At 36.7% G+C, this 26,830-nt stretch overlaps 3 protein-coding genes across 6 annotated transcripts; 2 read left to right on the top strand and 1 right to left on the bottom strand.

Annotated features, from left to right (window-relative positions):
* Positions 1 to 9,609: 9,609 nt before the first annotated feature.
* LOC137713144 (dynamin-related protein 5A-like) lies at positions 9,610 to 14,923 on the top strand. The gene is made up of 16 exons (XM_088684742.1): positions 9,610 to 9,905; positions 10,293 to 10,356; positions 10,508 to 10,615; positions 10,871 to 10,972; positions 11,508 to 11,558; positions 11,644 to 11,705; positions 11,795 to 11,885; positions 12,078 to 12,142; positions 12,767 to 12,961; positions 13,097 to 13,216; positions 13,350 to 13,420; positions 13,538 to 13,763; positions 13,865 to 13,915; positions 14,066 to 14,294; positions 14,423 to 14,562; positions 14,672 to 14,923. The coding sequence occupies exons 1-16, from the start codon at positions 9,777 to 9,779 to the stop codon at positions 14,798 to 14,800; spliced, it is 1,833 nt and encodes a 610-aa protein (XP_088540868.1). The 5' UTR covers positions 9,610 to 9,776; the 3' UTR covers positions 14,801 to 14,923.
* Positions 14,924 to 17,149: 2,226 nt separating this feature from the next.
* LOC137713457 (GDSL esterase/lipase At4g10955) lies at positions 17,150 to 19,914 on the top strand. 3 transcript variants are annotated; one of them, XM_068452752.2, is made up of 3 exons: positions 17,150 to 17,396; positions 17,814 to 17,919; positions 18,656 to 19,914. In XM_068452752.2, the coding sequence occupies exons 2-3, from the start codon at positions 17,858 to 17,860 to the stop codon at positions 19,650 to 19,652; spliced, it is 1,059 nt and encodes a 352-aa protein (XP_068308853.2). In that variant the 5' UTR covers positions 17,150 to 17,396; positions 17,814 to 17,857; the 3' UTR covers positions 19,653 to 19,914. The 3 variants fall into 3 exon arrangements, with proteins under 3 accessions (XP_068308853.2, XP_068308854.2, XP_088540240.1); XM_068452753.2 differs by having other exon boundaries at positions 17,345 to 17,526; XM_088684114.1 differs by lacking the exon at positions 17,150 to 17,396 and adding an exon at positions 17,408 to 17,500.
* A 1,989-nt stretch (positions 19,915 to 21,903) lies between these two features.
* On the bottom strand, positions 21,904 to 23,504 carry LOC137713787 (uncharacterized). Of its 2 annotated transcripts, XM_088683785.1 has the most exons (2): positions 22,761 to 23,504; positions 21,904 to 22,327 (listed from the first exon to the last, which is right to left on the bottom strand). In XM_088683785.1, the coding sequence occupies exons 1-2, from the start codon at positions 23,364 to 23,366 to the stop codon at positions 22,292 to 22,294; spliced, it is 642 nt and encodes a 213-aa protein (XP_088539911.1). In that variant the 5' UTR covers positions 23,367 to 23,504; the 3' UTR covers positions 21,904 to 22,291. The 2 variants fall into 2 exon arrangements, with proteins under 2 accessions (XP_088539911.1, XP_068309240.2); XM_068453139.2 differs by lacking the exon at positions 21,904 to 22,327 and having other exon boundaries at positions 22,563 to 23,503.
* Positions 23,505 to 26,830: the final 3,326 nt, after the last annotated feature.

Here is a 26,830-nt window from a genome sequence, read left to right as displayed (position 1 = left end):
AAGGAAAACAAAAATCTCAAGGTTGTTAAGAGGTTTCGCGTAGAGTGAGGGTCTGCGCAAGGCAGTTTATGTGTTGAATTGGAGGGGCTTAGAATAATGCACCCACATCTTATTTATAGTAGCCAACCTCGTCATGGCCGAACCAGAACTATACTTGGGTTAGGATTCCTCATCCTAATCTAAACAGATCTCGGCCAATCCTTCCTCTATTAGGACTTTGAACTAACCTCTTTATCCAGTCACATTCACTTTTCAAACCTCAGCATCCTCATTCCATTGAGACTCCTTATATTACTAGGATTCAACTCATTCGCTCATACCCAGACTAATCCTTCTTGTAATAGGACTCAGCCGACTTGACTGGGTGGCTTATGACCACTGAACGGCCTATAGTATTTTTGGAAGAGCTTTAGACCGAACATAAACCTAAGCTCGACCCAATAATATTATTTTGGGCCCAAACAGAATCACACTGTAAAGATCATCTTTGCAAAAAAAATAAATTAAAACTAAGGTTATTTAGTCAATCTATTGTAAGGAATACATAGACGGTTCGTAATACTTTTACCAATACCATTCATTTGTTTTTAAATAGTTTGATGACAAAACGACATTACTTTTAATTGATTTTTTGTAGAGGTGATTTTTATAGGGTGATTTATAATATGAATGGTTCTGACTTTTACCAATACCATTGATTTGTTTTTAAACAGTTTGATGACGAAACAACATTAGTTTTAATTGATTTTTGGGTAAAGTACAAAAAACTACATCAACTATTGGTATCACGACACTTTCATACCTCATCTTTTAAAATTGACATTGTCATACCTCATCTTACGAATTTGTGTCAATGTTAGACCTCCATCAGTTTTTCTGTTAATTTTTCCGTTAAATACTGACGTGGCTTAAGATGGGCTCCACTCCTTAGTCCAACTGGATTAAAAAATTAATAAAATATTAAATAATTAAATAATATTTCTATTTAATTTTTTTATCCCCTACAAATTCATCACCTCTCACCAAATTTAAATCTGTAACCAAACAACCCCACAATCCTCCTCTTCCACCATCGCCACAACCCCAAACTCTCTCTCTATACAGTTACACCACATCGACGCCATAGTGCTTAACAAAACCCCCACCCAACTCTTCCACCTCCACCTCCAGCGTGACGCCTTCAGTGTCAAAACCCTTACCTCACTCGCAGCTGCTGCAACATCCCCAAATAGAACAACCAGAGGCGGCGGTCACGTCCCTAAACAAAACAACTAGAGGCGTCTTCTCCATCACCAGACACTTCTCTGTTTTCTTTCTCATCTCCATTCTACACCATCGTCGTCCCCTATCGCCGTTCCCCATCGCCGTCCCCCACAGCCTCTCTTCCCCTCTTTGACTTTTCTACCACTGATCCGCTGCTTTGACCTCCCCCGCCGCTCCTTTCTTCTTTGCGCCAATCACTACCACCACTTACAACCCATCATCCAAAACCAATTGACACCAAAAACCCATTTCTGAAATCAAATTAAATTAAATAATTTCTGGATACCCATCAATCGAAATCATTAGAAATCCAAAACCCATAGCTTGAAATATTTCAAAAGGTTGTGAAAAGCCAGGAAAATATGTACTTGAAATCAAAGATTGAATTTTTTTTTTTCCAGGGGAAACAAAAATGAACCATCATTCAATAGGAACATGCAGAGAGGAAGCTCGCGCTTGAAGGCATTGATCTTCCTCATGGGATCTGGGTTTGGGGTGTTTGGGTTAGGGAAGACGATAGGGGGAAGGTTGGGGGGATGGGTGGGAAAGGTTGCCCAGAGAGAGAGAAGAGAGAGAGAGGCGAGAGTGAAAGAGAGGAGAGAGAGAGAGAGAGAGATAAGAGAAAGAGGGTGGTGGAGGAAGGTTGGGGGGATGGGTGGGAAAGGTTTCTGGGATTTTGGGGATGGGTCAAAGAGAGAGTGGCGGGGGAGGTCGAAGGGAGAGTGGCGAGGGAGGTTGAAGCGGCGGGGGAGGTCAAAGGGAGAGTGGCAGTAGTGATTGGCGCAGAGAAGACGGGAGTAGGATAGGATCTAGGTTTGGGGTATTTGGGTTTGGGGAAGACGATAGGGGGAGGTTGGGGGATGGGAGGGAAAGGTTGCCCAGAGAGAGAAAAGAGAGAGGCGAGAAAGAGAGATGGTTCCCACAATTTAATATAAAAAAATAATTTTATTTTTAATTTTTTAATATTTAATTATTAAAAAGATATTTAATTATTTTTTAATCCAGTTGAACTAAGGAGTGGAGCCCATCTTAAGCCACTTCAGCATTTAACAGAAAAACTGACGAATGTTTGACATTGACACAAATTCATAAGATGAGGTATGACATTATCAATTTTAAAAGATGAGGTATGAAAGTGTTGTGACACCAATAGTTGAGGTAGTTTTTTGTACTTTACCCTAGATTTTTTGTAGAGGCGATTTTTATAGGGTGATTTATAATATGAACAGTTCTTATTATAATCACGAAGTTCTATAAATTGACCATGAACAATTTTGAGAAATTTTGAGTAGGAATTTCTACTCATCTTTGAGTAACCAAGTATTGTCCTTTAAGCTTTAGATATAGTGGTTTTTAACTTTTTTCTATTATTTTTTTAAGTTTTAAGTTGAAGTTCCTAATATAGCAACTAGATCTTATTTTTTTTCCAACATAAGCCACATCACAAAGAGTCAGAGTAAATGCCAAGTGCAAGTTGCGCTCCAACTACACTTAAAAGGTCAAAGAAATTAAACTCAACACCTTATTTTGTGACTTACTTAGGGTTGGTTTGGTACTGCTGTGCTTTGAAAAAAAATTGCTTATGCTGTGCTGTGAGAATAAGCAACAAAGTGTTTAGTAAACTTTTTTTGTAAAAGTGCTTTTGAAAAAAGAAAAAAAAACAGTATTATAGTGTTTGATCAACTTTTATGTAAAACAGATGTGAAAAAAAACTGGTTTTTCAAAGCTGGGTTTTGCAGCTTTGTGTTTTTGATTTTTTTTTTCACCCAAAACTATGAAAAAAAACTGAAACCAAACATAAAAAAGCTCCCAGATTTTTTTTATAGCCACTTTTTTCAGAATCACCTCAGTACCAAACTAGGGCTTACTTTAACGTCAATGTTTAAGCAAAGAGAAATTCTTAAGAGTGGGGAGCCATGCCATATCATCAGTACCTGAGTATCTCTCATGTCATGGTCACCAGTGCATGAATCGCAGATTTCAAATTTTCTTTTCAACTTATTAGGTTCCGAGTTTAAACTTTTCTCTTTTCTCTAGTGTAAATAAAAATAGTGATATCTCTTGTATTTCAAGAAAACAAAAAAGAGAAGAATGAACGAAAAAAACTTGAAATAATTTTCGGTTTTTGATTTATAATTTTCTTTCCTTATACCCATCTTTATAAATTTTTAACACAATCATTTTAGCCATCTCCGGAAAAAAAAAAATCAATCAAATTAGAGATTGTTTAAGTATCTTGACATACTTATAACATTTAGTCATTCAATCATTTAATCATTTAGTCATCTCATGAACTGTCTGTTTGTTTTATAATATAAACGATTATATCGTAGCTAGTTTGATTTTTCTTTTGTACATTAGAGGATTAAGAAAATTACCAATTATGATCACAATATTTGCACGGTCAAAACATATACAAGGCTCTAAAAGACGCTAGGCGTTAGTTGGGTGACGGGCTCGGGCCTAGCGCCTAGAGGGCTAGGGCCTAGCACCTAGATGGCTAGGCCGAACCTAGGTAAGCGCCTAGGCAGACTAAGCAAATTTAAGTAAATCTATTATATTTCGTGTAAATAAGTGTCTGTTTTTACTTAAAATATATATAATTTCATCAAAAACTACAAAACATAATGACATATATATATATATATATATTATAAAGTATTGGAACATAATGAAAATATGGGGAACAAACATATAATGTATACTTATTTAAGTATTCGACAAGTCTCTTACAATTTATTGAAACAAATAAAATGCAAACTAAAAGTTATCTATTTTCTGTCTAAGTGAGTCGTAACCTAGGCGGGTGCCTAGGTAGGTCTGGGCAGGTTAGGCGGGTGCCTAAATGGTCTAGGTGGGCGCCTCAATAAGTCTAAGCATTATTTCTTAATTTTCAAACGCCTAGGCATTAATTAAGGCGGTGATCAGCTGCCTAGCGCTAAATTTTTAGAACAGTGTTACATACATAATAAAAATTGTGTCAAGAAAGTGGACTCGTGAGATGGACGCATGTATTACGTTATTGCTAGGAAATATTAGGGACTTGTCAACCACATCTAAATCATTTCTTTAATGAAAATGTAACTTGTCGAGAGCTGAGTCATGTACGGTTGTCATGCATACGATGATCACAAAGGTACCAAGACAAAGACTCATCTTGATTTCCGAACGGCAATGCATCGTGGGCCTATATTTGTATTGTCTTGCTAATACACGGTCAATCAATATTTGTACAAAAATTCTTTCCGGCATCATCCCATTTTGAGGACTCATAGAAATGCTCGTATGGTGCCGCTAGAGATATATAATGTATTTGGTTGGTCATTACCCAAATATTAAAAGTTAAACTTGATCATTACCTCCGTGTCTCCTATTTTCCATCCTGGCATAACCCCCAAAAAAGCTGGACACCTATTCACGTAGATAGGGGTGTCGTCAAATAAGTTAACAGCCGCACTGCATGAATTGGAAAGTTTGTATTTTTAAAACAAACGAGATTATATATACTAAGAAGGTGGAAAAGTGGACTAAGCTTCACACTAGACTAACCATAATAATGTGGTTTAAAATTGTCTTTGGTGAGAATCGAATCTAAGTTCTCTCACTTACAAGTGAAGAGGAATACCACTAGACCATAATATTAAGTGGCTGGATGAATTGGAAAGTTAAAACTATTCTTTCAAATTTACTTTCATTGCATTCAGGTTTTTTGACCTGCTGCAAGAGTTTAGAATATTATTAGTTTAATTGTAGCAATGGTCATTGAATTTTATCCCTAGTTTAATTTTGTTCCTGAATTCTCATATTATGTTCTTTAGTCTTCTAACTTAACAATGTGTTCTATCATTAGTCATTTTTACCAACACCGTCTATTTTTTTCGTTACATTTATGAGTATATTAGGAACTTAATCCCACATCACTAAAAATGATTTGAAAATGAGAAATGAGAAGGAAAAAAAATAAAAAAAAAACCTTCGAGGAAAGACACAACGTTCTATTCTGAAAAGTCACTTCTACGTCTATATAAGGGCCTCATCATGTTGAGTCATTAGTGAATTTGATTAGTTGAGTCATACATGTTCATGTGAGTCATATCATATCCTTGTCTTGACCACTATTTTTAAGTTTTTCTAATTCGCTATGTCATGATCATTTACCATTGGTTGATCATTTGCACACATTACATTTGGTATTTATGTGCATGATAAATTTTGAACCTTTTATGTAAATAATATAGCAACTAGACCTTATATTTTTCCAACATAAGCCGCATCACAAAGAGTCCAAGAGCTAAATGCCAAGTGCACAATGTTCTGTGCTCCAGCTACACTTAAAAAGTCAAAGAAATTAAACTCAACACCTTGTTTTGTCCCTTGCTTACATTAACGTCAATGTTTGAACGAGAAGAAAATTCTTATGAGCGGGCAGTCGTCCCATGTCACCAGAATCCGAGAATCTCCCATGTCATGGTCACCAGTGCATGAACCGGAGATTTCAAACTCAGAAAGAATCATCATTTAAAATAAACAAATGAAACAAGAGAAACCAAAATGATTGTCCGTACAAAAGTTTATCCCCAACGGTTCAACAATAACCTATTAGGATATGATTCAAACTTCAAAAATGGTATTGGCGCACTTCAATTGAAATCCTTCTTTCTTTCTTTTTTAGTGTTTGATAACCTTATACATCTAGTAGGGATTTTGGTAGGGCAACTAAATTTCGATGTTCTTCTTTGTTAGTGAATCTTTTGTTATCAGTTTAAGACCTCATGATCATTCCGATAAAAATGACTTAAGTCGACACCCTTGATGGAAAAAAATTATGTATAACAAAATAAGAATCGAACTTAAGATCTCCCACTTCAAGTTGAATATTAAGATCCAAAAACATTTTTGGTAGGTAATAATAGTTGTTTTCAAACTTTAATATTTAAAAGGGAAAGAAAAAGACCAATCGAAGTTGACGGACAAGATGGCAAGGATGAGGCTACAAGACACCCTTCCCCCCTTCTATTGAGTACCATTTTCCTCTTGTCATGACCTCCATTTGCATAAAAAAAAAAGGATTGAAATAGAGGATCAGAAGAGAAGAGAGAGAGAGAGAGACGGAGAGAGAAGAGAGGAGATGATCGATTCCGATAGGTAGGAGGGGGGATAGTTCTTAGGTTCAAATATTGTGGATATCGAGTTCGATACGAATTTATTTCAATCACCTTCATATCGTTGTATCAAAAATTATATGTAGACTGGCATTTATTGTCCTTAGGCCTTCCAACGTCATTTAGGTAAGTTTGATTCCTATATATAAACACTTTGATTTTGATTCCTGTAATATTATTGCTATGATGGTGTGAATTTGATAAAGTTGAGTTCTATCTATTAATTGTGCAGCTAATCTATTTATTCTTTTTACTTTATATTTTTTATTGGTTTATTCACTTTTATTTCTCTCTAATAGTTGGTCATTTGTGGTATAAGATTCAAACTCATGTATTTAATATATTGAGGTATTTATCAACATCCCTCGAACTTGTAAGGAGCTTTTAATTTTCTTTCTGAACTTTAATTTTAGTTGATTACCCCCTTGAACTTTTATAATTGGTTCCCCCTGAATTTTAATTTTAGACGATTACCCCTCTGAACTTTTATAATTAGCCAATTTCCCTCTAAACTCTAAACTCTAAAATTCAAACACTAAGTGTACGAAATGAATTAGTGGAAGAGAAGAAGAAGGAAAAAAAAAACTATATGTTGTCAACATTATGGATAAAATTACCTTTTGTAATTATAAAATTAAAGTTCAGGGGAAAAATTGGCAAATTATAAATACTCAAGGGGTTAGACCATCTCCAACCCTGACCTAAAACCTAAAAATATTTAGCCCAGAAAATTTAGGTTTTAGCCCAGAAACAGTTTTTCTGTTCCAACCCTTATGGCCTAAAATTTTAGTCTGAGATTATCAAAGAATGAATTAAGGCTATTTTTTTTAAATTAACTTTAAAAAAAATTATGTAGACTATCCTAAATTAATTTTATGAACATTTTAACCTAAAAATATTTAAAATTTGAAATTGTGCACGTATCTTTAGGTATGGTTTTTGTTCATTCTTGCAATTTCACTAGCAAATTGTGCACGTATCGGATCTTGAGACTTCACTTTTCTCTTTGCTTCCTTTTGCTTATCTCTACCCGGAGGCGTTGCAAAAGAAGAAGTTGGGGTCATTTGTTCGACACCTTCCTTGTCGGCAAAATTCACACCTTCATTGACATCATTTGGGGGTGGGGCTTCACTATGAAATCATCGGTTCCCCACCTCGGACAATCCTTGAGGATGTTCCAAGCATGATGCAACTTAAAAACTTGATTTTTTGGTGTAGTTCTCGTCTTGTAAATTGCCATTGCTTTGTCACCCTATGCAAGGAATACATAAAAACAATTAGTTGCAAAATACTATTATGTACATGACAACTAAAATATCAACAAAGAAACTCACAAATTCTGAGGCGCCCCTTCCACTAGGCATGTCAACCATGGCTCTCTCCAAGCTTCCCTTCCACAAAGTGCATGCTTTGTTGATAATCTTACACCGATCATAAACACCACCAACTTCCCTTCGACCGGGGTTGGAGTTTTCATGGAACTTATCAACGATTTTACCCCACAAAACCTTTCTATTTTGATTCATGCCGATGGCACCATCTTCGCTAACAGAAATCCATGCCAAACATAAAGCAATATCTTCGTCAAAGGTTCAATTACGACCTCTAACGTGCTCTTTTGCCATCTTGAAAAATTTGGAAATGAGAAGAAATGGTAGAAAGAAAAATTGGAAGAATTGTAGGAGAAAAGTGAGTTTTGTGTGGATATTTGAACAAATACATAGGTATTCATAGAGTTTTTGGTTGAATTTTAAGTTAAATAATTTTTTTAAATTATTTTAGCTGTTAGATTTAAATTTGGACCGTTAGATCTTTTTTTTTTTTTTTACCGTTAGATTTGATTATATTCGATCTAAGCCGTTGGATTCAATAAATATATAAATATAAAACTAAAAAAAAAAAATTGAACCTGGACCGTTGGATTAACTAACAACGCATTTAAATCGAGCCATTGGATGAAGAAAAGTAGCCGTTGGGCTACTTATTGGTTTGACACCCAGGGGAACAACCCCACGTGGGTTTGTCACCCTACAGCAAATGCCTAGCGTGTGCAGCGCATAGGCGAGTTCGATTTGAGAAGTGGGCTTCACAGCCCTGGTTTCAGTCTCAGTTGGTGGGCCTATTTTGCTTTGTGGCCTAAAACTGGGCCGGTATTTGACCCCATATCGGTTTTAGGTTTTAGGTTAATTTTAAGTCATGGGTTGGAGTAGATTTTATTGGGGGGGGGGGGGGGGAATTTTAGGTTTAAGCCCATTGTTGGAGATGGTCTTATCGACTAAACTTAAAGTTCAGAGGGGTAGCTGGGGGAGGAGGGAATTGGCCAATTATAAACGTTTAGGGAGTAATTGGCAAAAATTAAAGTTTATCAAAAAATTGACAGCTCCTTATAAGTTCGGAAAGAAAAACGACAAAGACTTCTAATATATTAAACTCAAGAATTGAAATTGCTATCATAAAACTCAATATTTTCAAGTCACTTTACAATTTCTATAAAATTAGAATCACAACCACCTTTCGAACCTTATAAAAAGAGAGTTTTAACGAAACACTCTCGATACTATTCACTTTTAACGAAAAATCATATTTTTATCTTTCTCTGGTACTATTTACTACATATTTATTCGTCATTTTTCATAAAAACTAAAGTTTTTTTTGGACTTTTCATTAGTTTTCCTTATAAAAAAAAATATGAATTCCAGAAAAATAAATAAAAACAAGAAAATACTTTTTAGCCAAAAAGGTTTTCTAAGATTGACATAATTCTTCATTTTGGTTCATACCAATTAAAATCGATAGAAATGGTCTCTGGGTTTTGTCATCGTAAAATATTTTGATCATTATGTGAAAATTCGGTCAGTATCCTCATAAAATTGTCATGTGGACGACCATGTGTCCACCTTTTTTAGAGTATTTTTATCAAACTAACTCTTCACTTAACGAGAATACTGACAAATTTTAAGTGAATGACCAATATGATGATTTGTAGTGGACAAACTATAAGAAAATGTCCCCGGGCACAGCAACACGCAAGTAGTGGAGAGTGACACGGAGACGCAAATCTAGAGAGTCTAGTCGACTCGATTCGCATCGCGTCGCGTCGCGTGGAGTTCAGGTTCAATTCAACGCAAGTCGTATTGTTTCCACTCTCAAACTGCTCTTTCACCGCGTCGCACTAGCGAACATTTAACGCTCCCTTCAAAACGCAAACGCATTTCGAAATTTCAAAGCAGCTCTCCTCTTCTCTCTGGCCGGCCCGTCGTCATCGTCTCTACGTTTCGAGGCTCGCCTCATATCATGGCGACCTGAGTCTGAAACCGCAGTCGCCGCCGCCACCGATAGCTGAAGCCAAGAATGGAGAACCTGATATCATTGGTGAACAAAATCCAGAGAGCTTGCACTGCTCTAGGTGACCACGGCGAAGATAGCGCATTACCGACTCTTTGGGACTCTCTTCCCGCCATCGCCGTTGTCGGTGGCCAGGTCCGCTCACGGTCCCTCACCTTCCATCTTATCTCTACGATTGATTCATGCATATGAGTTTTGCTTGTGTTCATCGTTCTGTAGCTTAGTTATTGATTATGTAATTTCCAGTGTTAGTTATGGCGGTTCGGTTTAATTACTTTAACTCTGTTGCACAAATTGGTGCCAAATTGTAAATTCGTTTGATTTTCCACAGTTCACAAAAATTTGGATTCAAAGTTTGAAACTTTAAAGTAGCTCAATTTGGAAGGAGCAAAAATGAAAAACAAGAAAATAAGACATGTCAAATACAATAGTCAATTCGAGAAGAAAAAGTAGAGGGAATGGATATATTTTCATGTGATGGTGTTATATAATGTATGCTTATGATATTGTTCTGTCCTGCAGAGTTCTGGGAAGTCTTCGGTTTTGGAGAGCATTGTTGGGAAGGATTTCTTACCACGCGGTTCTGGTTAGTTTAGTGAATCCTGGGCAATCTTAGTTGTTTGTGTGGTTTAGTCGTTCAGTATAGTGACTTCAATTTCAGAGCTATTTGTGCGGTATTTGTTTTCGATTCTTGTTCTTGGATGTTTGGGAAATAATGCATGGGGAAATATTTGTAGGAATTGTTACGAGGCGTCCTCTTGTCTTGCAACTTATTAAGATTGACGAAGGAAGCAGAGAATATGCGGGGTTTCTCCACCTTCCAAGGAAGAGGTTCACTGATTTTGGTAGGTTTCTTTCTCTTCATTCTATCTTGTTTGCATTTTTGTGCAATGTTACAGTGCCACTAAATTTTATTGATATCCAGATTTTTCAGTAAAGATTTCGCCTCTTAGAAGATTTTCCCGATATGAAAATATCAAAATCATATCACAAAGAAGAAAACTTTGTGGCCAAGTATATTTTATTTGTGTTAGTGTGGAAATATACACACAGAAATATCTGTATTTTTATTTCATTTTAAATGTTTGTCAACTGTGCAGCTGCTGTGAGAAAGGAGATTGCAGACGAGACAGATCGAGAAACCGGCCTCAGCAAACAAATCTCGAGCGTTCCAATTCATCTTAGCATATATTCTCCTAATGGTAAGATAAGCGATCTTTGACTTGTGTGCTTCTATTTATTTAAATTGGCGGTTCATAGTACCTAAAACTTGGAGCATCATGATTTTGGGAATGGGAATGAGAATGTGGTTCTGCCATGTATCTTGGAACATGGACCAGTTGGGGTAGACTCAAATGAAGTTTAATAGACTGTTTGATTACTAGTTTGAATGTGATAAGACAAATCTTGGGTCAAATGTCTTTTTATGATATCAGCCTTTCTTGCCATTAAATATAAACGTCAGTCTGCTAAAGTCTTGTACATAATAGTTTCACGTTTCTTTTCAAAACGATAGACAACAGATCAAGTGGAAAGATGTTTTTACTTGGATTGTGTTTAAAATATAAAGGCGTTGGCCTCAGCTAATAAAATTTGAATATCTAGGACTAGGGTCCAGAATTTTCCTGTCTTTAATATGTCCACACTATAACATTTTCATGTAATGTAGTTTTTTGTATGCATATTTTGATCTTCTCTTTTACTGATGAACCAATTGTTATTGTTAATTCTTGGCAGTTGTTAACTTGACACTTGTTGACCTTCCCGGGCTTACAAAAGTGGCTGTTGGTAAGTGTCATGGATCTCATAGACTTGGCAACTGTTATGCAGGCACTTGATATGCAGTTTCTAACAAGCTTTCTTGGGAATGTAGAGGGTCAGTCGGATAATATTGTGCAAGACATTGAAAATATGGTTCGCTCCTTCATTGAGAAGGTAATATCCACTGGAATCTTGTTTTCCTTTTCATTTTTTTTTTTTTTTAACTATTCTGAACCGTATTGTCTGATTAACATTTGATGCAGCCCAACTGTATCATTCTAGCTATTTCACCTGCCAATCAAGACCTTGCCACATCTGATGCAATTAGGATCTCTCGCGAAGTGGATCCAACAGGTGAACCCAATACTGTTTTCTACACATTGTAAATATTCTCTTGCCATTTTTAAGTCAAGGAATCATTATATCAATATACTGAAATGTGATATCTTGTAGTCCTGGCCACAGTTGACTACTTTATCTTGAAAAAGCACGTTGGAAAATTGTAGACGTTGAAGGATTCTGTATATTCCCATTTTTTTTTTGCAGGGGACAGGACACTTGGAGTTTTGACAAAGATTGATCTTATGGACAAGGGTACTGATGCAGTTGAAGTAAGTTGGCCTAGCAACGTCTTGTTTTCAGTGTTTGAGACTGGATGATTTGGTAATCAACCATTAAGCTAGAAAGTATACAGTATTAAAGAATTCTCGGTTGATTGCCCAAAAGATCTTTCTTTGACTTTTTTATAGTTAAGAAAATGTGGAAGAAGGTTTAGAAAGACATTTATGTACATTGTATCATCTGATGTTATTTAAACCTACATATTTCAAGAATTGCTTATAGGACATAGGTATCTAGGCTGATTCATATCCATTGATACGAAAAGTTTTATTTAGTCATACATTTTTTTTTGGTTTGGTTATGAGTATTTAAATATACCATAAGTCTTTAAACTCTACCTCTCCAATTAGTCTCCCTCGTTTTGGGATGTTCCTTAAATTTTTTTTATGGAGTAGATACTAAATTATGACATACATTCAGTAGTGGGCACTCCAGATCAGTCATGTATGTACACATACATATGTAATCTCTTTTCAAGTCACAATGAGTAGCAAATCTTATATTTTAGTGGTTGGCAATACATACATTTTGGATACCCTTATTTTATAGATTGAAGTTGCATAAATTTTGCATTTTTATATCCCGATTTTCTTCTCCTATTTTGGGTTACTTAGATATTGGAAGGAAAGTCATACCGGCTAAAGTTTCCTTGGGTTGGGGTCGTGAATCGCTCACAAGCAGATATTAACAAGAATGTGGATATGATTGCTGCGAGGCGTAGAGAACGTGAGTATTTTTCTACCACCCCAGAATACAAGCACCTTGCTCCCAGAATGGGTTCTGAGCATCTAGCTAGAGTGCTTTCTAAGGTAGGCAACTGATACCCTACTTCAATCTGATTTCAGTATATTATAACAAGAAATCAAGTTAGTAACTCCTTTGTATTTACCATTGGGTTAATCTTGGTCGCTTTCACTAAATTCTTGTGATGGTTACTGCCTCAGCATTTGGAAACTGTAATTAAGTCAAAAATTCCGGGCATCCAGTCCCTAATTAGCAAGACTGTTGCTGAACTTGAAACTGAACTGAGTCTTCTTGGAAAGCCTATTTCTGCAGACACTGGAGTAAGTTTGCTTTGTTTTTCATCGTATCCTTTTGAAATGTCTTGCTTTTAAAATCAAAGTGATAATGAAGATTGACCTCTTTTTTTTAAACCTTTACAAGAGTTGCTACTGATTGATTGATCTGGACTTGCAGGGTAAACTGTATACAGTCATGGAGATTTGTCGTCTTTTTGATGGGATATATAAAGAACATCTTGATGGCGTGTATGTATCAACCACTATCATCTTTTACAATATTGGACAGTGCCTCGGAGGTGCTTGGCTTTTGTCTGTTACTCTATTGATTTAGTAGTTTTAAACTATGTTCTTCGCTGTCCACAGGCGTTCAGGTGGTGATAAAATTTACAATGTTTTTGATAATCAGCTTCCTGCTGCTCTGAAAAGATTGCAATTTGACAAGCAACTTTCAATGGAAAATATACGAAAGCTCATTACTGAAGCTGATGGATATCAACCTCATCTTATAGCTCCCGAACAAGGGTACCGTCGGCTCATTGAATCCTCCATAGTTAGTATGAGAGGTCCAGCTGAGGCAGCTGTTGATGCGGTATTATTATAGCTTACCTTTCCTTCTGTGCAAAATTTAGGTAATTATTTTGTCATGCTGCTTGTACTAGATGAGTTATTTTGAATTTTCCATGATTCCAGGTTCATATCATTTTGAAGGATCTGGTTCGCAAGGCTATCAATGAGACTCCAGTATGTTCACAACCCTGTTTGATTAGTTGCTTCCGTTGATTTTTCTGTCCTTTTATTATCTTTCGGTGTTAGTCTTGTTTCAGTGTCCATTTCCTCGTTTTTTGTTATTCTTTTTTGTCTTGGATAAACACTGCCCTTGTCATCTCACAGGAGCTAAAGCAGTATCCTGCTCTCAGACTAGAGGTGACAAATGCAGCTACTGAGTCACTCGAGAGAATGAGAGAACAGAGCAAGAAGGCAACACTACAGCTAGTTGATATGGAATGTAGTTACCTGACGGCTGATTTCTTCCGTAATCTTCCCCAAGATGTTGAGAAGGGTGGAAACCCATCACATTCAATTTTTGACAGATACAACGATTCATATCTCAGGCGGATTGGTGAGTCTCGTGAGTGAAAAATTAACCTTGCATGTATTCTATGTAGGTTAAACTTTGCTTTCTCTTCTATTGAACCAATATCTAGACACCTTATTCTCTTGGTATATTCTTTTCTCTTAATAAAACAGGGACCACGGTTTTGGCTTATGTCAATATGGTATGTGTAAGTTTGCGTAACTCCATTCCTAAGTCTCTGGTCTATTGTCAAGTCCGAGAGGCAAAACGAGTCTTACTAGACCATTTCTTCATCGAATTGGGAAAACTGGAGGTAAGTACAACTTCTCCAACCCATCATTTCTTATTGTGCGGTGAAAATTGATCATTCTCGTAGAGAGCAACTGTTAGACTGTAGATTGACTCTGAATTTTTTTGCACAGACAAAGAAGTTGTCGTCATTACTGAATGAGGACCCGGCAGTAATGGAGAGGCGTTCTGCCATAACAAAGAGGCTGGAGCTATACAGGAGTGCGCAAGCAGAAATCGACTCAGTTGCTTGGGCGAAGTAGATGTGCGTGCAGCACATCTGTGATTTACGATTTAGTTGTAATGGTGGGAAGGAGAGGAGGGAGGGGGGGTGGGGGTTCTAGGCAGAGTTTGGAGGCATTCTGTTAATTTTTGATCATGTAGTAACGAATTGGCGAGAGGTGATGCAATCTTTAACTTGATGTCGCTATACTTGTTTTTCCAACAGCAACATTTTTATAGTTTATGATCTGCTTCTGATGTGCCATTTTCTTCAACTTGTTTCTGCTTTGAGCATGCTTGTGAGTTGCAAATTAATCTATGCTTTTAGGTGCCGAAAAGCATAAGCTTGCATGTTGGGCTTTTTAGGGGATATACTCAACAAAATGCTTTCACAAGCAAAGATATAAAAGGCGCTAGGCGCAAGCAGGGGTCTAGCGCTTAGATGGGGGTATAGGCGGTTTTTTAAATTTTGATTAATTTATTATATAACATATAAATAAATGTCTACTATACTTAAAAAACAATGTAATTTGTATTGAGATACATAAATTATAAAATAAAATTACATATAAATTATAAAGTATTAGAATATATTAAAAACATGGAAAACAAGTCTTTTGCAATTTATTAAAGAAATAGGATGCAAAATGAAAGTTATCTATTATTTGTTTAAATGAAAATCGCGACCTATGCGGATGGCTCAACAGGGCATAGGCGGGCTAATGGGTGTCTAAGCAGGTTTAAGCGTCAATTCTTAATTGTCAAATGTTTAAAGATTAATTGGGACAGTGACTAGCCATCTAACGCTATAAATCTTTACAACAGCATCCACAAGGAAAATTAGTAAATACTTGAAATTTGAATCTTTTAAGTAAACAACAAAAATTAAAAGTAAATGGAACGGTTCGTGTTTATGACCATTTAGTTAGTTTAATGGGGTTATTTTGATATAGGCCAATGAGAGTTTGAAACTCCTATTTTCCAAACAAAAACTCACCTAATTTTAAACATTCAAATAAAACCCAAATTTCAAATAGACTGCCATCTAGACTGTCACATCCTGGCCCGGGCTCCCACCACATCACGGGCCCGTTCCACCACCATAGCACGATATTTTCCGTTTTGGGCCCCGACCACACCCTCATGGTTTTGTTTCTGGGAACTCACGCGATAACTTCCTAGTAGGTCAAACCCATTTCACCCGCACTAGTGTACTTAAACACTTTTAGGTTTTAATTTATTCACATTTTATACACTATCACACTTTATGGCTTCGTCACCTTCCAGGTATCGGCCAGCACAACTCGATTTGGGGTCCTAGTGGACATTCCGGGTCGGAGTGTGTCATAGACAAATATGTAACCAACTATTACAACACATTTACAACTTATGCCACAAAATCCTAATTTGGTCAATAAATATTATTACTCAACCTAATTATGATGAGCAATTAAACCCATACAGATATTTACCTTTCTTGTATCATGAATATTAGTAATATATATATATATATATATATAAATTAACTTACCATATTAAAAAAATAGACATATCTCGTACGAAAAAAAAAAATATTGTTTGAATCATGTAATTACCTACATACAAATTAATATACCTACTTATAAAATATTATACTAATTTACCTACTTTAATTTACCTATTCCAAAAAAAAAAAAAAAAATAGTGATATTAGATAATGTTTGAATGTTGTGGGTTTGGGCTTGTAGGCAATTAAATAAACTTGAAATCTAATGCACATAAATCATATAGGTAAATTAGACTATTTTGTTTGCGTGGAACATATAGCTTTTGTTTTGTGCATTAGGGATTGAAGTATATATGCAATTACCGAAGCTGTTTTAGGTTTATTGTTGTGTTTGTAGGTAAATTAACTTGTATATTTAATGCACAAAATCACGAAATTAGTATTATTATTTTTCAATCGGCACCTTATAACAATTTGAAGGTTAATACATTGAATATACAATGAATGGCATGAAATATTTTGTAAAATAAAAAATATATATATTTTTTGTCAAATGTAAAATAATATAATTAATTAAATAGATATAACAAGGAACTGATCCAAAAACTCAACCCAAGTATTAATAAGGGTAGCTTAGGCATTTGAAAAATACACAATTTGAAAAGTCAAATTTAATTAAAGAATTTGCTTAGTTGGAGCCCTAATCAATGAGTTTTAGTCAAGAAAACAAAAGAAGATGAGTTTTAATTAAACATAATATAGTTTCAAGAAGTAATGTCAAATTTTCAGAGAGTAATATTTATAGAGTAATATATAATATAACTGATACAAAATATTTTTTTTTATTTTAATTTCAAACATGACATGAGTCCATTAAAAATGCGAAAAGTCTTCGTTGGCCGTCGGGGGAGGGGGGCGAACGACATACCTTTGAGAACATAGCCTAGAATCCCATAAAAATGATTAGAACTTAGTAGGTAGAAAGTAGAGAGGGGACCAAGATTTCCAAAGCGGGTCGTTTTTAACAGTTTGAGGATCCAAACCCGACCCAAGGTAGTTGGGATCTCAAATTCCGATAAGCAAGAGACGCAGACACTTTAACGTTCGAATTCACCAAACCCCTCAGCCTTTTCAGCAACACAAGTCACCTGGTCAGATCAGCCTCTCTCATTTCTCCAACCTACCTTTTTTATTTTTTATTAATTTCTCATTTTCCAATTATTTATCTGTCATTTGAGTTTACCACATTTTGATTGTATGTTTGCCTCTCTGCTTTATTTTGTAAGTTTTGCATTTTCTGGGTTTCTTTGAGAAATTGTGACCGATTTTTGTGTATAAATCTTCTGAGTTTATGGCTTAGTTGATAGTTTTCACTGTTTTTAATCAGTATTAATCTCAAAATTATGAAAGTTAATGGATTGTGGTCAGATCTTAAATCGACTTAGATAAAAAGTACGAACCACGAATTGGGTTCGTACTGTTTTTGCATCTCAATTTCTTTGGAGTGTATTTTGTATTTTATATATATTTGATGAGTACTGACTTCCTTGTGGAATTGCGGAATGCAGGACTGCATTGGAGGATATCGGGGAGAGTAGGGTATATGGTGTAAATGGCGTCGGAGAGGGAAAGTTTCGACCTTTCAGGACCATTGCTCCTAACTTCCGTTGACTGGTGAGACCTTAAACCCCCTCCCCCCCCAACAAACACATACACGCAATTTCTTTCGATAAGTGAAGTTTTTTTTACCAAAATGGTATGGAGGAAGTTAAACTAATGAAAAAGGCGTATGAGGAATGGATGGTGTGGAGCTGTTTCCTTGTTTTGTGGAGTTGTATGCTTGTTACCTTATGCAGTCATCGATTCAAGGGTTTTGTATTCCTTGTAATTTGACACAAGGTTTTTATTGGCCAAATTCGAGGGAACTTGTTTAGAAAAACACTTCCAGCATGAATCAATTGCGTCGTTATATGAATCATATCCCTTGTGTTATGTCTCTTCTAATTTGAATAATTGACTATGCAGTTCATATGCAGACTTGTGCAAACCGGGTTGAGACTTATCTATTGTTCTTTTATTTTGCGTTATGTATATCTTTACGAGCTATGCAACTTGCCTAGACACTTAGATGCACTAGTGTCAGATCTAGCAGTTATTCACGTTTCCATGTGGTACGTAATATCTCCAAGTTTCTTTCTAACTTGCACGATAAACTTTACTTGTACAAAGTTCATACACGAAATTTGAGTTGATTGTGTACTAGTCTATCCATTGTCAATGTTGGTCAAGTTGGGAATTGTTTCTATCTGGAATTCCAGTGCTTCCTCTACTGTCTCTCAGCGGCTACCTTTTCCTTCTTTTGGAATTTGAAAGATGATATGGGATTTAAAATCTGTGCCATCCTATGCAGGCAGAATACTCAGCATCAAAGATCTGTTGCTGCCTGTTTGGTTCAGGGTGTCTACATTCTTGAACGGGACCGCCAAGAGGAACGAGAAGGGCCCCAGGCCCTTGCTCCTCCTTGGTGGGAGTTCTTCCATTTTAAGCTGCTCCGTAAGCTTGTGGATGATGTTGGTTTCTCTATCTTTGGTGCCGTATATGAGTTTAAACCTCCACCCTCTCTTTGTAACCATCCATCGGAAGGAAGCCCTTGTTATGTAATTGCTTTCCGAGGCACCATAACGAAGTATGACTCAGTCTCACGAGATCTTGAGTTGGATATTGAGGTGATCCGAAATGGACTTCACAGGACATCTCGCTTTGAGATTGCTATGCAAGCTGTCCGAAATATGGTTGCTGCATCAGGTCCTTCAAATGTTTGGTTAGCTGGCCACTCCTTGGGGTCAGCCATGGCAATGCTTGCTGGAAAAAGTATGGCTAGCTCTGGCAATTATCTCAAATCTTTTCTCTTCAATCCGCCATTTGTGTCGGCCCCAATAGAGAGGATTAAGGATAAGAGAGTGAAGCATGGCCTTCGGATTGCAGGCAGTGTGATTACTGCAGGACTCACTCTTGCTATGAAGGCTAAACAACAACAACATCATCAACACAGAAGTCGACCAGAAAATGAACCATTCACTGCTCTAGCTGCATGGTTCCCTGGTCTATTTGTCAATCCATCTGATGACATCTGCTCTGAATATATAGGGTATTTCGAACACAGGAAGAAGATGGAGGACATTGGAGCAGGGGCCATTGAGAGGTTAGCAACTCAGAATTCTCTAGGGGGTCTACTGATGCACGCGATGGGAAAGAAAGCAGCGCCCGAGCCCCCATTGCACCTCATTCCTTCGGCGAACCTGACTGTTAATTTAACCCCTTCAAGGGATCTGAAAGAAGCCCATGGAATTCACCAATGGTGGAGAGACGACCTGCAATTGCTTTCCGAGGTCCACAAATACAAATAGTTTTCGGTTTTATTATTTTGCCGTGTGCTAGTATCTTTGTGTGAGTAGTAAAGCAGCCTCCAAGCTTGTTTACATCAGCCATCATTTTGGAAAGAAAAAAGCAAAGAAATGAGGAAGAAGAGCAATTGGGAGGCTGTTTGGTTCTGATAGTGTGAAGCTGTTTACTAAAGTTTTTGTTGATCGGAGTATGAACGGTATTGATTCTACATAAGTTGTTTATTCATTTATTTGATCGGAATGTAAATCACAATGATTACAAAGATGCCCTCGTACATTATTTTGTATGCTAGTTTCTCTTAAACTTTGAAAGTTTGCACTTCTCGAAAAGATCCAATTCCTTCAAAATGAAGATTTGAATTCTTTTTAAGGAAAACTAATGAAAATGACTTGAAAACTTTAAGTTTTAACGATAAGGACAAAATAAAAGGTAAAGTGAATAGCACCATGATTGATTTTTTAGTATAAAAATATGGTTTTTCGTTAAAGTGAACAATACCGAAGCTTTTCATTGAAGTTTCCTTCTTTTTATTATATAAGACATCAATTGCTATTTTGATTTCTCCATAATTGGTAAACACAGAAATACTTTGTAAAAATGTAACTTCCTTCTATTTTTTCTCTTTTTCAACTACGAATTATTAACTTATGTCAAAACAGAATTGTTGCTATTGATTGAAGCGATATTAATAAAAACACTTTATAGAGAAACATTTTTAAACAAACCCTGAAATTGTGGAAGCAAGCTTTAAATTTCCTTGGACCACGTATGAATTCGTTACTCGATTGAACCTTCTTGTTCCTTGATGATGCTCCGTAGAAATCCATGGCTACCCCTTTCTTTGACCGATTGAGGCATTCCCGCGTGCTGATGGGCTCTCTGTTTTTCCGGACACAGGTGACGTGTGAGTGATAAGGCAAATAATTTAATAGCTGCCTTTCTTTCTTTTTACCCTTCGTAACCGGGACAGTGTGTGAACAAACGTGGAAACAGTCAAAAAGCAGTATCGAATCCCAATGGCATGACCATGGCTGGAGTCCTGTCCACTGTTTGGGTCTCCACTCAACCACTGCCATTTTTCTGTTTGCTTTTCTCTTTGGTAACCGCCGAGAGTCCGGATCCTTTTGTGAAAATTTTAGAAGTTTTGTAAATCGTATTTGTTTATTGTATATTGTGCGATTAGAAATTATTTTAAATTTTTTATTTAAAATTAAACATAATAGTATATGACAAAAACTAACTACATAATGTACGATGCAATGACACGATTCATTAATTTGTGAAATTCTCACAGAGAGATCCAGAAAAAATCCTGTTGGAACCGCCGCAACCCCCAATTTAGCATTGTTTTCTTTATTGGTAATAAATCAATCATGAATTGTTACTTGCTAAAGCATTTTCCGTTCCGAATATCCCATGACCATGTTTACTCAATTACCATTTACTGGTTGGCTTAAATTTATGTTTCCGTTCTCTCACACTAGCTATGGTTCACACTTATAAGGACTTTCGTGTCCTTGCAAGAAAATGTTAAAGATAACAGTATATCAAACTAATTACACACTTTGTTCTAAAAAAAATAATAATAATAATAATCACACTTTTCTATGTGCAGAAGTTAAAATGTATGATTAGCTTTGAGCATCACACATTCTCATCTCATTGTAAATTTCTTCTGACAGTTGCATACAGTTTTATTCTAATAGTTTTTTTAACCTAGTTATATACTGTATTTTGAAAGATCGAAACGCATACTGATATAATTTGAGAGCATTTTTGCTCACCACTATAACTATAATATATGCTCATTAAACATTTAATCGTCTGCTATGCGTCATTTTACTTACGTCTAATTAACTTTCACATTAAATGTTTTTTTTTAATTTAAAAAAAAATTAACCAAGATCAAATAAAAAAACACGTGGCAGATGATTAAATGTATATCGAACATAGGGGATATGTTGTCTTCGCATCCCTTTCTACTTTCCACACATCTCTCTTCATTTTGAACCGTCGGATCGAATATATTAAAGAAAAAATCAAAGAATAAAAATTAACAAGAGGTTTGAAAAAAAATTTTAAAAAAAAAGTGTGAATAAAACAACCGTGAACATACCTATAATTTATAGTGGTAAGTAAAATACCCCCATATAACTTCGTTCCAAGTAAGTCTTCCTCGGTAGATTCATGCACTTTTCACTTATCCCGGTGATTATATTAACTTGTTAAGTTTTCCTCGGTAGATTCATGCACTTTTCACTTATCCCGGTGATTATATTAACTCAACAAGGACCCGCATTTTACGCTTCTTTACATAATTTTACCGACACAATTAGGCTCCAGTCCACAGGCACAGATTGGATCCCAAACTTGATGATTGGGACCTTGGAGTTGGGATCCATTACCTTAAATCACACCTTTAATAAATCCCTCAAGTAATTGGCCAATTATTTTTTTACTTAACCAACTGCAGCACTAGAAAATTAGGATTATGGTAATATCAAACTTTAATTAAACACTAATTAATCTCTAAGCCTCAGCATTCATCAAACTCCAGAAAACAAAAGGCCAAAAGCAAAAGGCCACCTCTTCAACTGTTCCCATCTTCCCTTCTCTTCAAGGCTCAAGGCCAACAAGACTTCTAACTAAAGGCTTCAACTTTATGAATTACAATCACCTAACAGAAAAAAAAAATTGTTTAGTATTATGATTTAGTGATATTCTTCTTCACGTGTAAGTGCAGAATTTAAATTCGATTCTCACCGAACAATTATTTTTGTTAACAAATTGTGATGCTTAATCTCCTCTCCCAACCGTCAACGTAAATTATTTCGTTTGTTAAAAAACACAAAAAGAGAAACACACAAATTTCCCCACTAAAACAAAAAACTCGATGCACAACCACATAGCTCCAGCGAAATTAATTGTCAAAAATTACTACTTTTTTTACACTTCCGTTGATGGATTGGGGTTAACAAATTGGACACCCCAGTTACCAATTTTGGCAAAATCTACAGAAAAACTACTCTTTCCAATTTCACTCACCAAATAAAATAAAAAAAGAAAACCAACAGCTAACAGTGAAAAGCCAACACAGATCCATCACTCACAGCAATGTACACTTCACACGTAGATTTTGCCTCCACATGGTGGGTAAGAAAGTGCATGACCCGAATCCGACCCCCCATCTCCAACCGCGACTCAATCTGCATCGTGGAACCGACGGGTCCGGCGCCGGTGCCGCTCAACCCGCTCAACCCATCTCCGAAAGTGGGGCCCAGTGGGTTCTGGACCATCCCGGAAGCCCGATTGGGATCGGAGACCGGGAACGACTGGGCGGCGAAGGTGGCGGCCATGAACTGCGTCTGACCCGCTTCGATCTTGCCGGCGGGTATGAACATGAACCCGACTTGGCTGCCGGAGTAGATAAGCTGGAGAGTGCTGTCGTAGTGGCTGAAGGCGGCGCGGTTGGGGTTGTGGACGGAGACGTATTGGGAGAAGGTGAAGTTGACGGTGGAGTTTTGGATGGAGAAGGATGGGAGCTGGACGGCGGAGACAGAGATTTTGGGGTCTTTGGGCTTGAAGACGGTGAAGTAGACGATGAGGATGACGATGACGACGAAAATTAGGAAGATGGTGGCGACGATGCAGGAGGCGAGGTTCGTACGGCCGGACGGCGGCGGTTTGGGCCGCTGAGGCCGCTGAGGCTTGCTCATGGTTGATTAAATGAGCTTAATTGGGGAATTAAGAGAAGCGGTGGAGTAGTGGGATCTTTGAGAGAGAGAGAGAGAGGGAATTTAGGGGAGTGTTTGGATGTGGGATTGTATTATTGTAGTGGCAAGAAAGAGTGGGGGTGAGAAAAAATGTGGGAAAGATGAAAGTGATGGGAAGATGTCTTTGTTGAGAGCTGAGACAAAAGAACGAAATTTTGAGACACGGAGAGAGAGAGAGAGAGACTTTGTCTTTTTCTTTTATGTTTTATAAATTTTGGAGGGTAATTTTTTTTTTTTAAATTTACGTCTTCAAGTCAAACCTGATTGGTAGTTTAAACTCATAATTTTATCGTAAAAACATTTTATGTTGTTAAATTGTTGGATTGGAGAAACATTTTGAGAATGGAGCTATTCACACACCCATTTTTACTTTTTACATATTTTATTAAATTTTTGATCATCAGATCGGATGAATTAAGAAAAATCAATGATCAAAAATAAAAAAAGATATATAAAAAGTAAAAAAGAATATTTGAATAACATTATCCTTCTTTAAACTTGGACTCCCTATATTGCTTGGTGTAGTGTTGGTTTTACAAATTTAATATGAATAGTGATTGTAACTCCACGCATTTTAAGAAAATGTTAGAAATCTCTTTTTTGTTTCCTTAACTCACGCCTCCAATAATTTTTAACTAAGAGAGAATCTTCGGTAGGAGTGTCACATTGTCAAGTATGTAAGGTAAGTTAGTAAGACGTTGTCAAATTGACACAAACAAAATTAACCAAAAAGCCAGACATACTTGTTAGGTCATCTCCAATCAATCCAGCCAGAGGATCATAGGGCTAAAAATAACCCGAAATGACAGGAAAACCGTCTCCAACCGAAGGTTAGGCTGAAGGGTTCATGGGCCCCACTCGACCAAAATTTTGCAATCAGGCCAACCGGCTGGCTCGAACTAGCCAGCCCCGAGTAGGCCCAATGGTTCAAATCCAATGACTATCTGGCGTCAACATGACGCCAGTTAGCAATGACTAACTGATGGTCTGATGTCATGCTAATGCCAGATTACCGTTGGATTTGAATTTTTTTGACAAGATTTAAAAACAAATTCTAATTTTTTTCCTTTAACTACCTAAGCCATTAAACAACATTAAACAACATTATACAATATTAAACAATATTAAACAACATTAAAGAACACAATCTCCACCCTAGTACTACTTGGGGAAGTTATTCAAACTTAAACAACATTAAAAAAAACATTTAACAACATAAAACTTAAATGCATATTTCATGCTTCCTTTGCCCCAAAGATGTGCAACAAGATCTAGTTGTAGGTACTTGTTTGCGACACGCAAATGTATCATTCTATGACGCCTCATGTACTCATTTAAATATGGAGAGTTACTCACATATCAACATGTGTGTCACATCCCGGCTCGGGCCCCTACCACATTCCGGGCTCGACTCCACCGTGGCACGATATTAGCCGCTTTAAGCCCCTACCACACCCTCATGGTTTTGTTTTTGGGAACTCACACGAGAACTTCCCAGTTGGTCACCCATCCTGGGATTGCTCCTGCTCAATCTCGCTTAACTATGGAATCCGAAGCCAATGAGCTCCCAAAAGGTCTCGTGCTAGGTAGAGATGAGAATATACATATAAGGTTTACATGATCTACTCCCATGGGCAATGTGGGATGTTACAATCCATCCCCCTTAGGGGCCCGACGTCCTCGTGGGTACACATCCGGCCAGGGATTGGCTCTGATACCAAATTGTCACATCCCGGCCCAGGCCCCCACCACAACCCGGGCTCAACTCCACCGTAGCACGATATTGTCCACTTGGGCCCCAACCACGCCTCACGGTTTTGTTTTTGGGAACCCCCCTTGGGAGGTTCTTGTGTGAATTCCCAGAAACAAAATCGTGAGGGTATGGTCGGAGCCCAAAGTAGACAATATCGTGCTACGGTAAAGTCGAGCTCGGGTTGTGGTGGGGGCCTAGGTGCTAGATAGATATGAGAATATACATATAATGCTTACAGGATCCACTCCCCTGAGCGATGTGGGATGTTACACATGGCACTCGAATCCTAACTGAAAAATTATTGAGATTACATATAGAAAAGAAATCTGGAGAGTTACTCACTTTAGTGACACGTGTTACTCTAAATCCTATCCGAAAAATTATTGAGATTACATCTTGAAAAATTATTGAGGTAGTTTAATTTAAGTAACCATATTAATTCAATTAAAATAATAAATTATGTTTGGCCTATAGCCCTTTGACCCCCTTGGTTGGAGATGATTTTTTGTCACAAGGCTATGTTTGGCCTATGACCCTTTGGTCTTTTCGGTTGGAGTTGGTAAAAAATATGGTTGACATTGTTCATTAAAATATTAATTTTTTGAAGAGTTATAAGGTTAAAAGGTGTCATCTGATCATTCTTCGGTTAAAGATGACCTTAGGGTAGGCTTTCACTGTCTGTATGGCTGCCATGCCTACCGAGGCATGGAATTTGGTCCATGGCTCGAAGGTTTCAATTACTAAAACGAGGGTGGGCCCAACAAAGAAAATTAGGAAAGTGGGGTTTGACAAGTTAGTTACAGCCATGTCAATTTTTACTGCATGTTGATAGGGTTAAATTACACTTTTTATCTAACAATTTGGGTTGTTTTAAGAGAGTTTTAACGAAACATTCATAATATTGTTTACTTTTAATGAAAATGACATATTTACTCTAAAAAGTCACTCCTAGTACTATTCACTTACAACACCTTTTTATCATTTTGATTAAAACTCAAAGTTTTCAAGTCCTTTTAATTAGTTTTCCTTTGTTTTAATCCAGGTAGTTCAAACTTAAATAACCATATCTTATAGCTTGTAGCGCAAGGGTTAAAGAGTGTTTATTCCTATACCTGAAGTCTTGTGTTTTTTCAAGTGGTTAAGCGTGTTTGTCCTTGCCACTTAGTACTATAGTCTACTGATATTCCTCTTCACTTGTAAGTGAGAGAGCTTATGTTCGATTTTCGCTAAAGGCGAATATGAATTATATTATTGCAAGCTCATTGTAATGTTTAGCTCAATCCCCCCACACCCTTTAATGTAAATAATATCGTTTGTTAAAAAATAAGAGCATTTATCCTTGTATCGACGGTGTTGATTTTTAATTCAATAACATATGTTCGTATTGAGAATAAATTGAGTGGGAACCACAAACTTATGTGGCTTTTTATTTAAAAGTTTTGGATAAAATTCGGTGGACGGGTGATTATTTATTAGGATCCTAGTTTTGATGAGTTGATAATTTCTTGCAATGGGGTCCACCTAAGCACTATATTAGGAAATCATGTGCCCCTTAAGTTGCTATGCTAATCTCGGTAATTAAATTTAAAAGATTGAAAATGCTGAGGAATTGAGTTCATAGCAATCATGATAAGCAAGTTGAAGTCAAATCAAA

Source organism: Pyrus communis, chromosome 14, assembly GCF_041283825.1.
Source record: "Pyrus communis isolate YQ-2024b chromosome 14, ASM4128382v1, whole genome shotgun sequence".
In the NCBI taxonomy this organism is placed as follows: Eukaryota; Viridiplantae; Streptophyta; class Magnoliopsida; order Rosales; family Rosaceae; genus Pyrus; species Pyrus communis.
Note: the sequence above shows the minus strand (reverse complement) of the source record. Positions and strands in the feature narration are given on the sequence as shown.

Bases quoted from the DNA above. Each gene is read 5' to 3' on its own strand.
- LOC137713457 (XM_068452752.2), top strand. From the start codon at position 17,858: ATGGCGTCGGAGAGGGAAAGTTTCGACCTTTCAGGACCATTGCTCCTA. The intron at 17,920-18,655 runs GTGAGACCTTAA...CATCCTATGCAG, and splicing joins CTCCTAACTTCCGTTGACTG to GCAGAATACTCAGCATCAAA.
- LOC137713787 (XM_088683785.1), bottom strand. From the start codon at position 23,366: ATGAGCAAGCCTCAGCGGCCTCAGCGGCCCAAACCGCCGCCGTCCGGC. The intron at 22,328-22,760 runs GTGAGTGATGGA...TTTTTCTGTTAG, and splicing joins CGTGTGAAGTGTACATTGCT to GTGATTGTAATTCATAAAGT.
- LOC137713144 (XM_088684742.1), top strand. From the start codon at position 9,777: ATGGAGAACCTGATATCATTGGTGAACAAAATCCAGAGAGCTTGCACT. The intron at 13,764-13,864 runs GTATTATTATAG...CCATGATTCCAG, and splicing joins CTGAGGCAGCTGTTGATGCG to GTTCATATCATTTTGAAGGA. The intron at 13,916-14,065 runs GTATGTTCACAA...GTCATCTCACAG, and splicing joins AGGCTATCAATGAGACTCCA to GAGCTAAAGCAGTATCCTGC.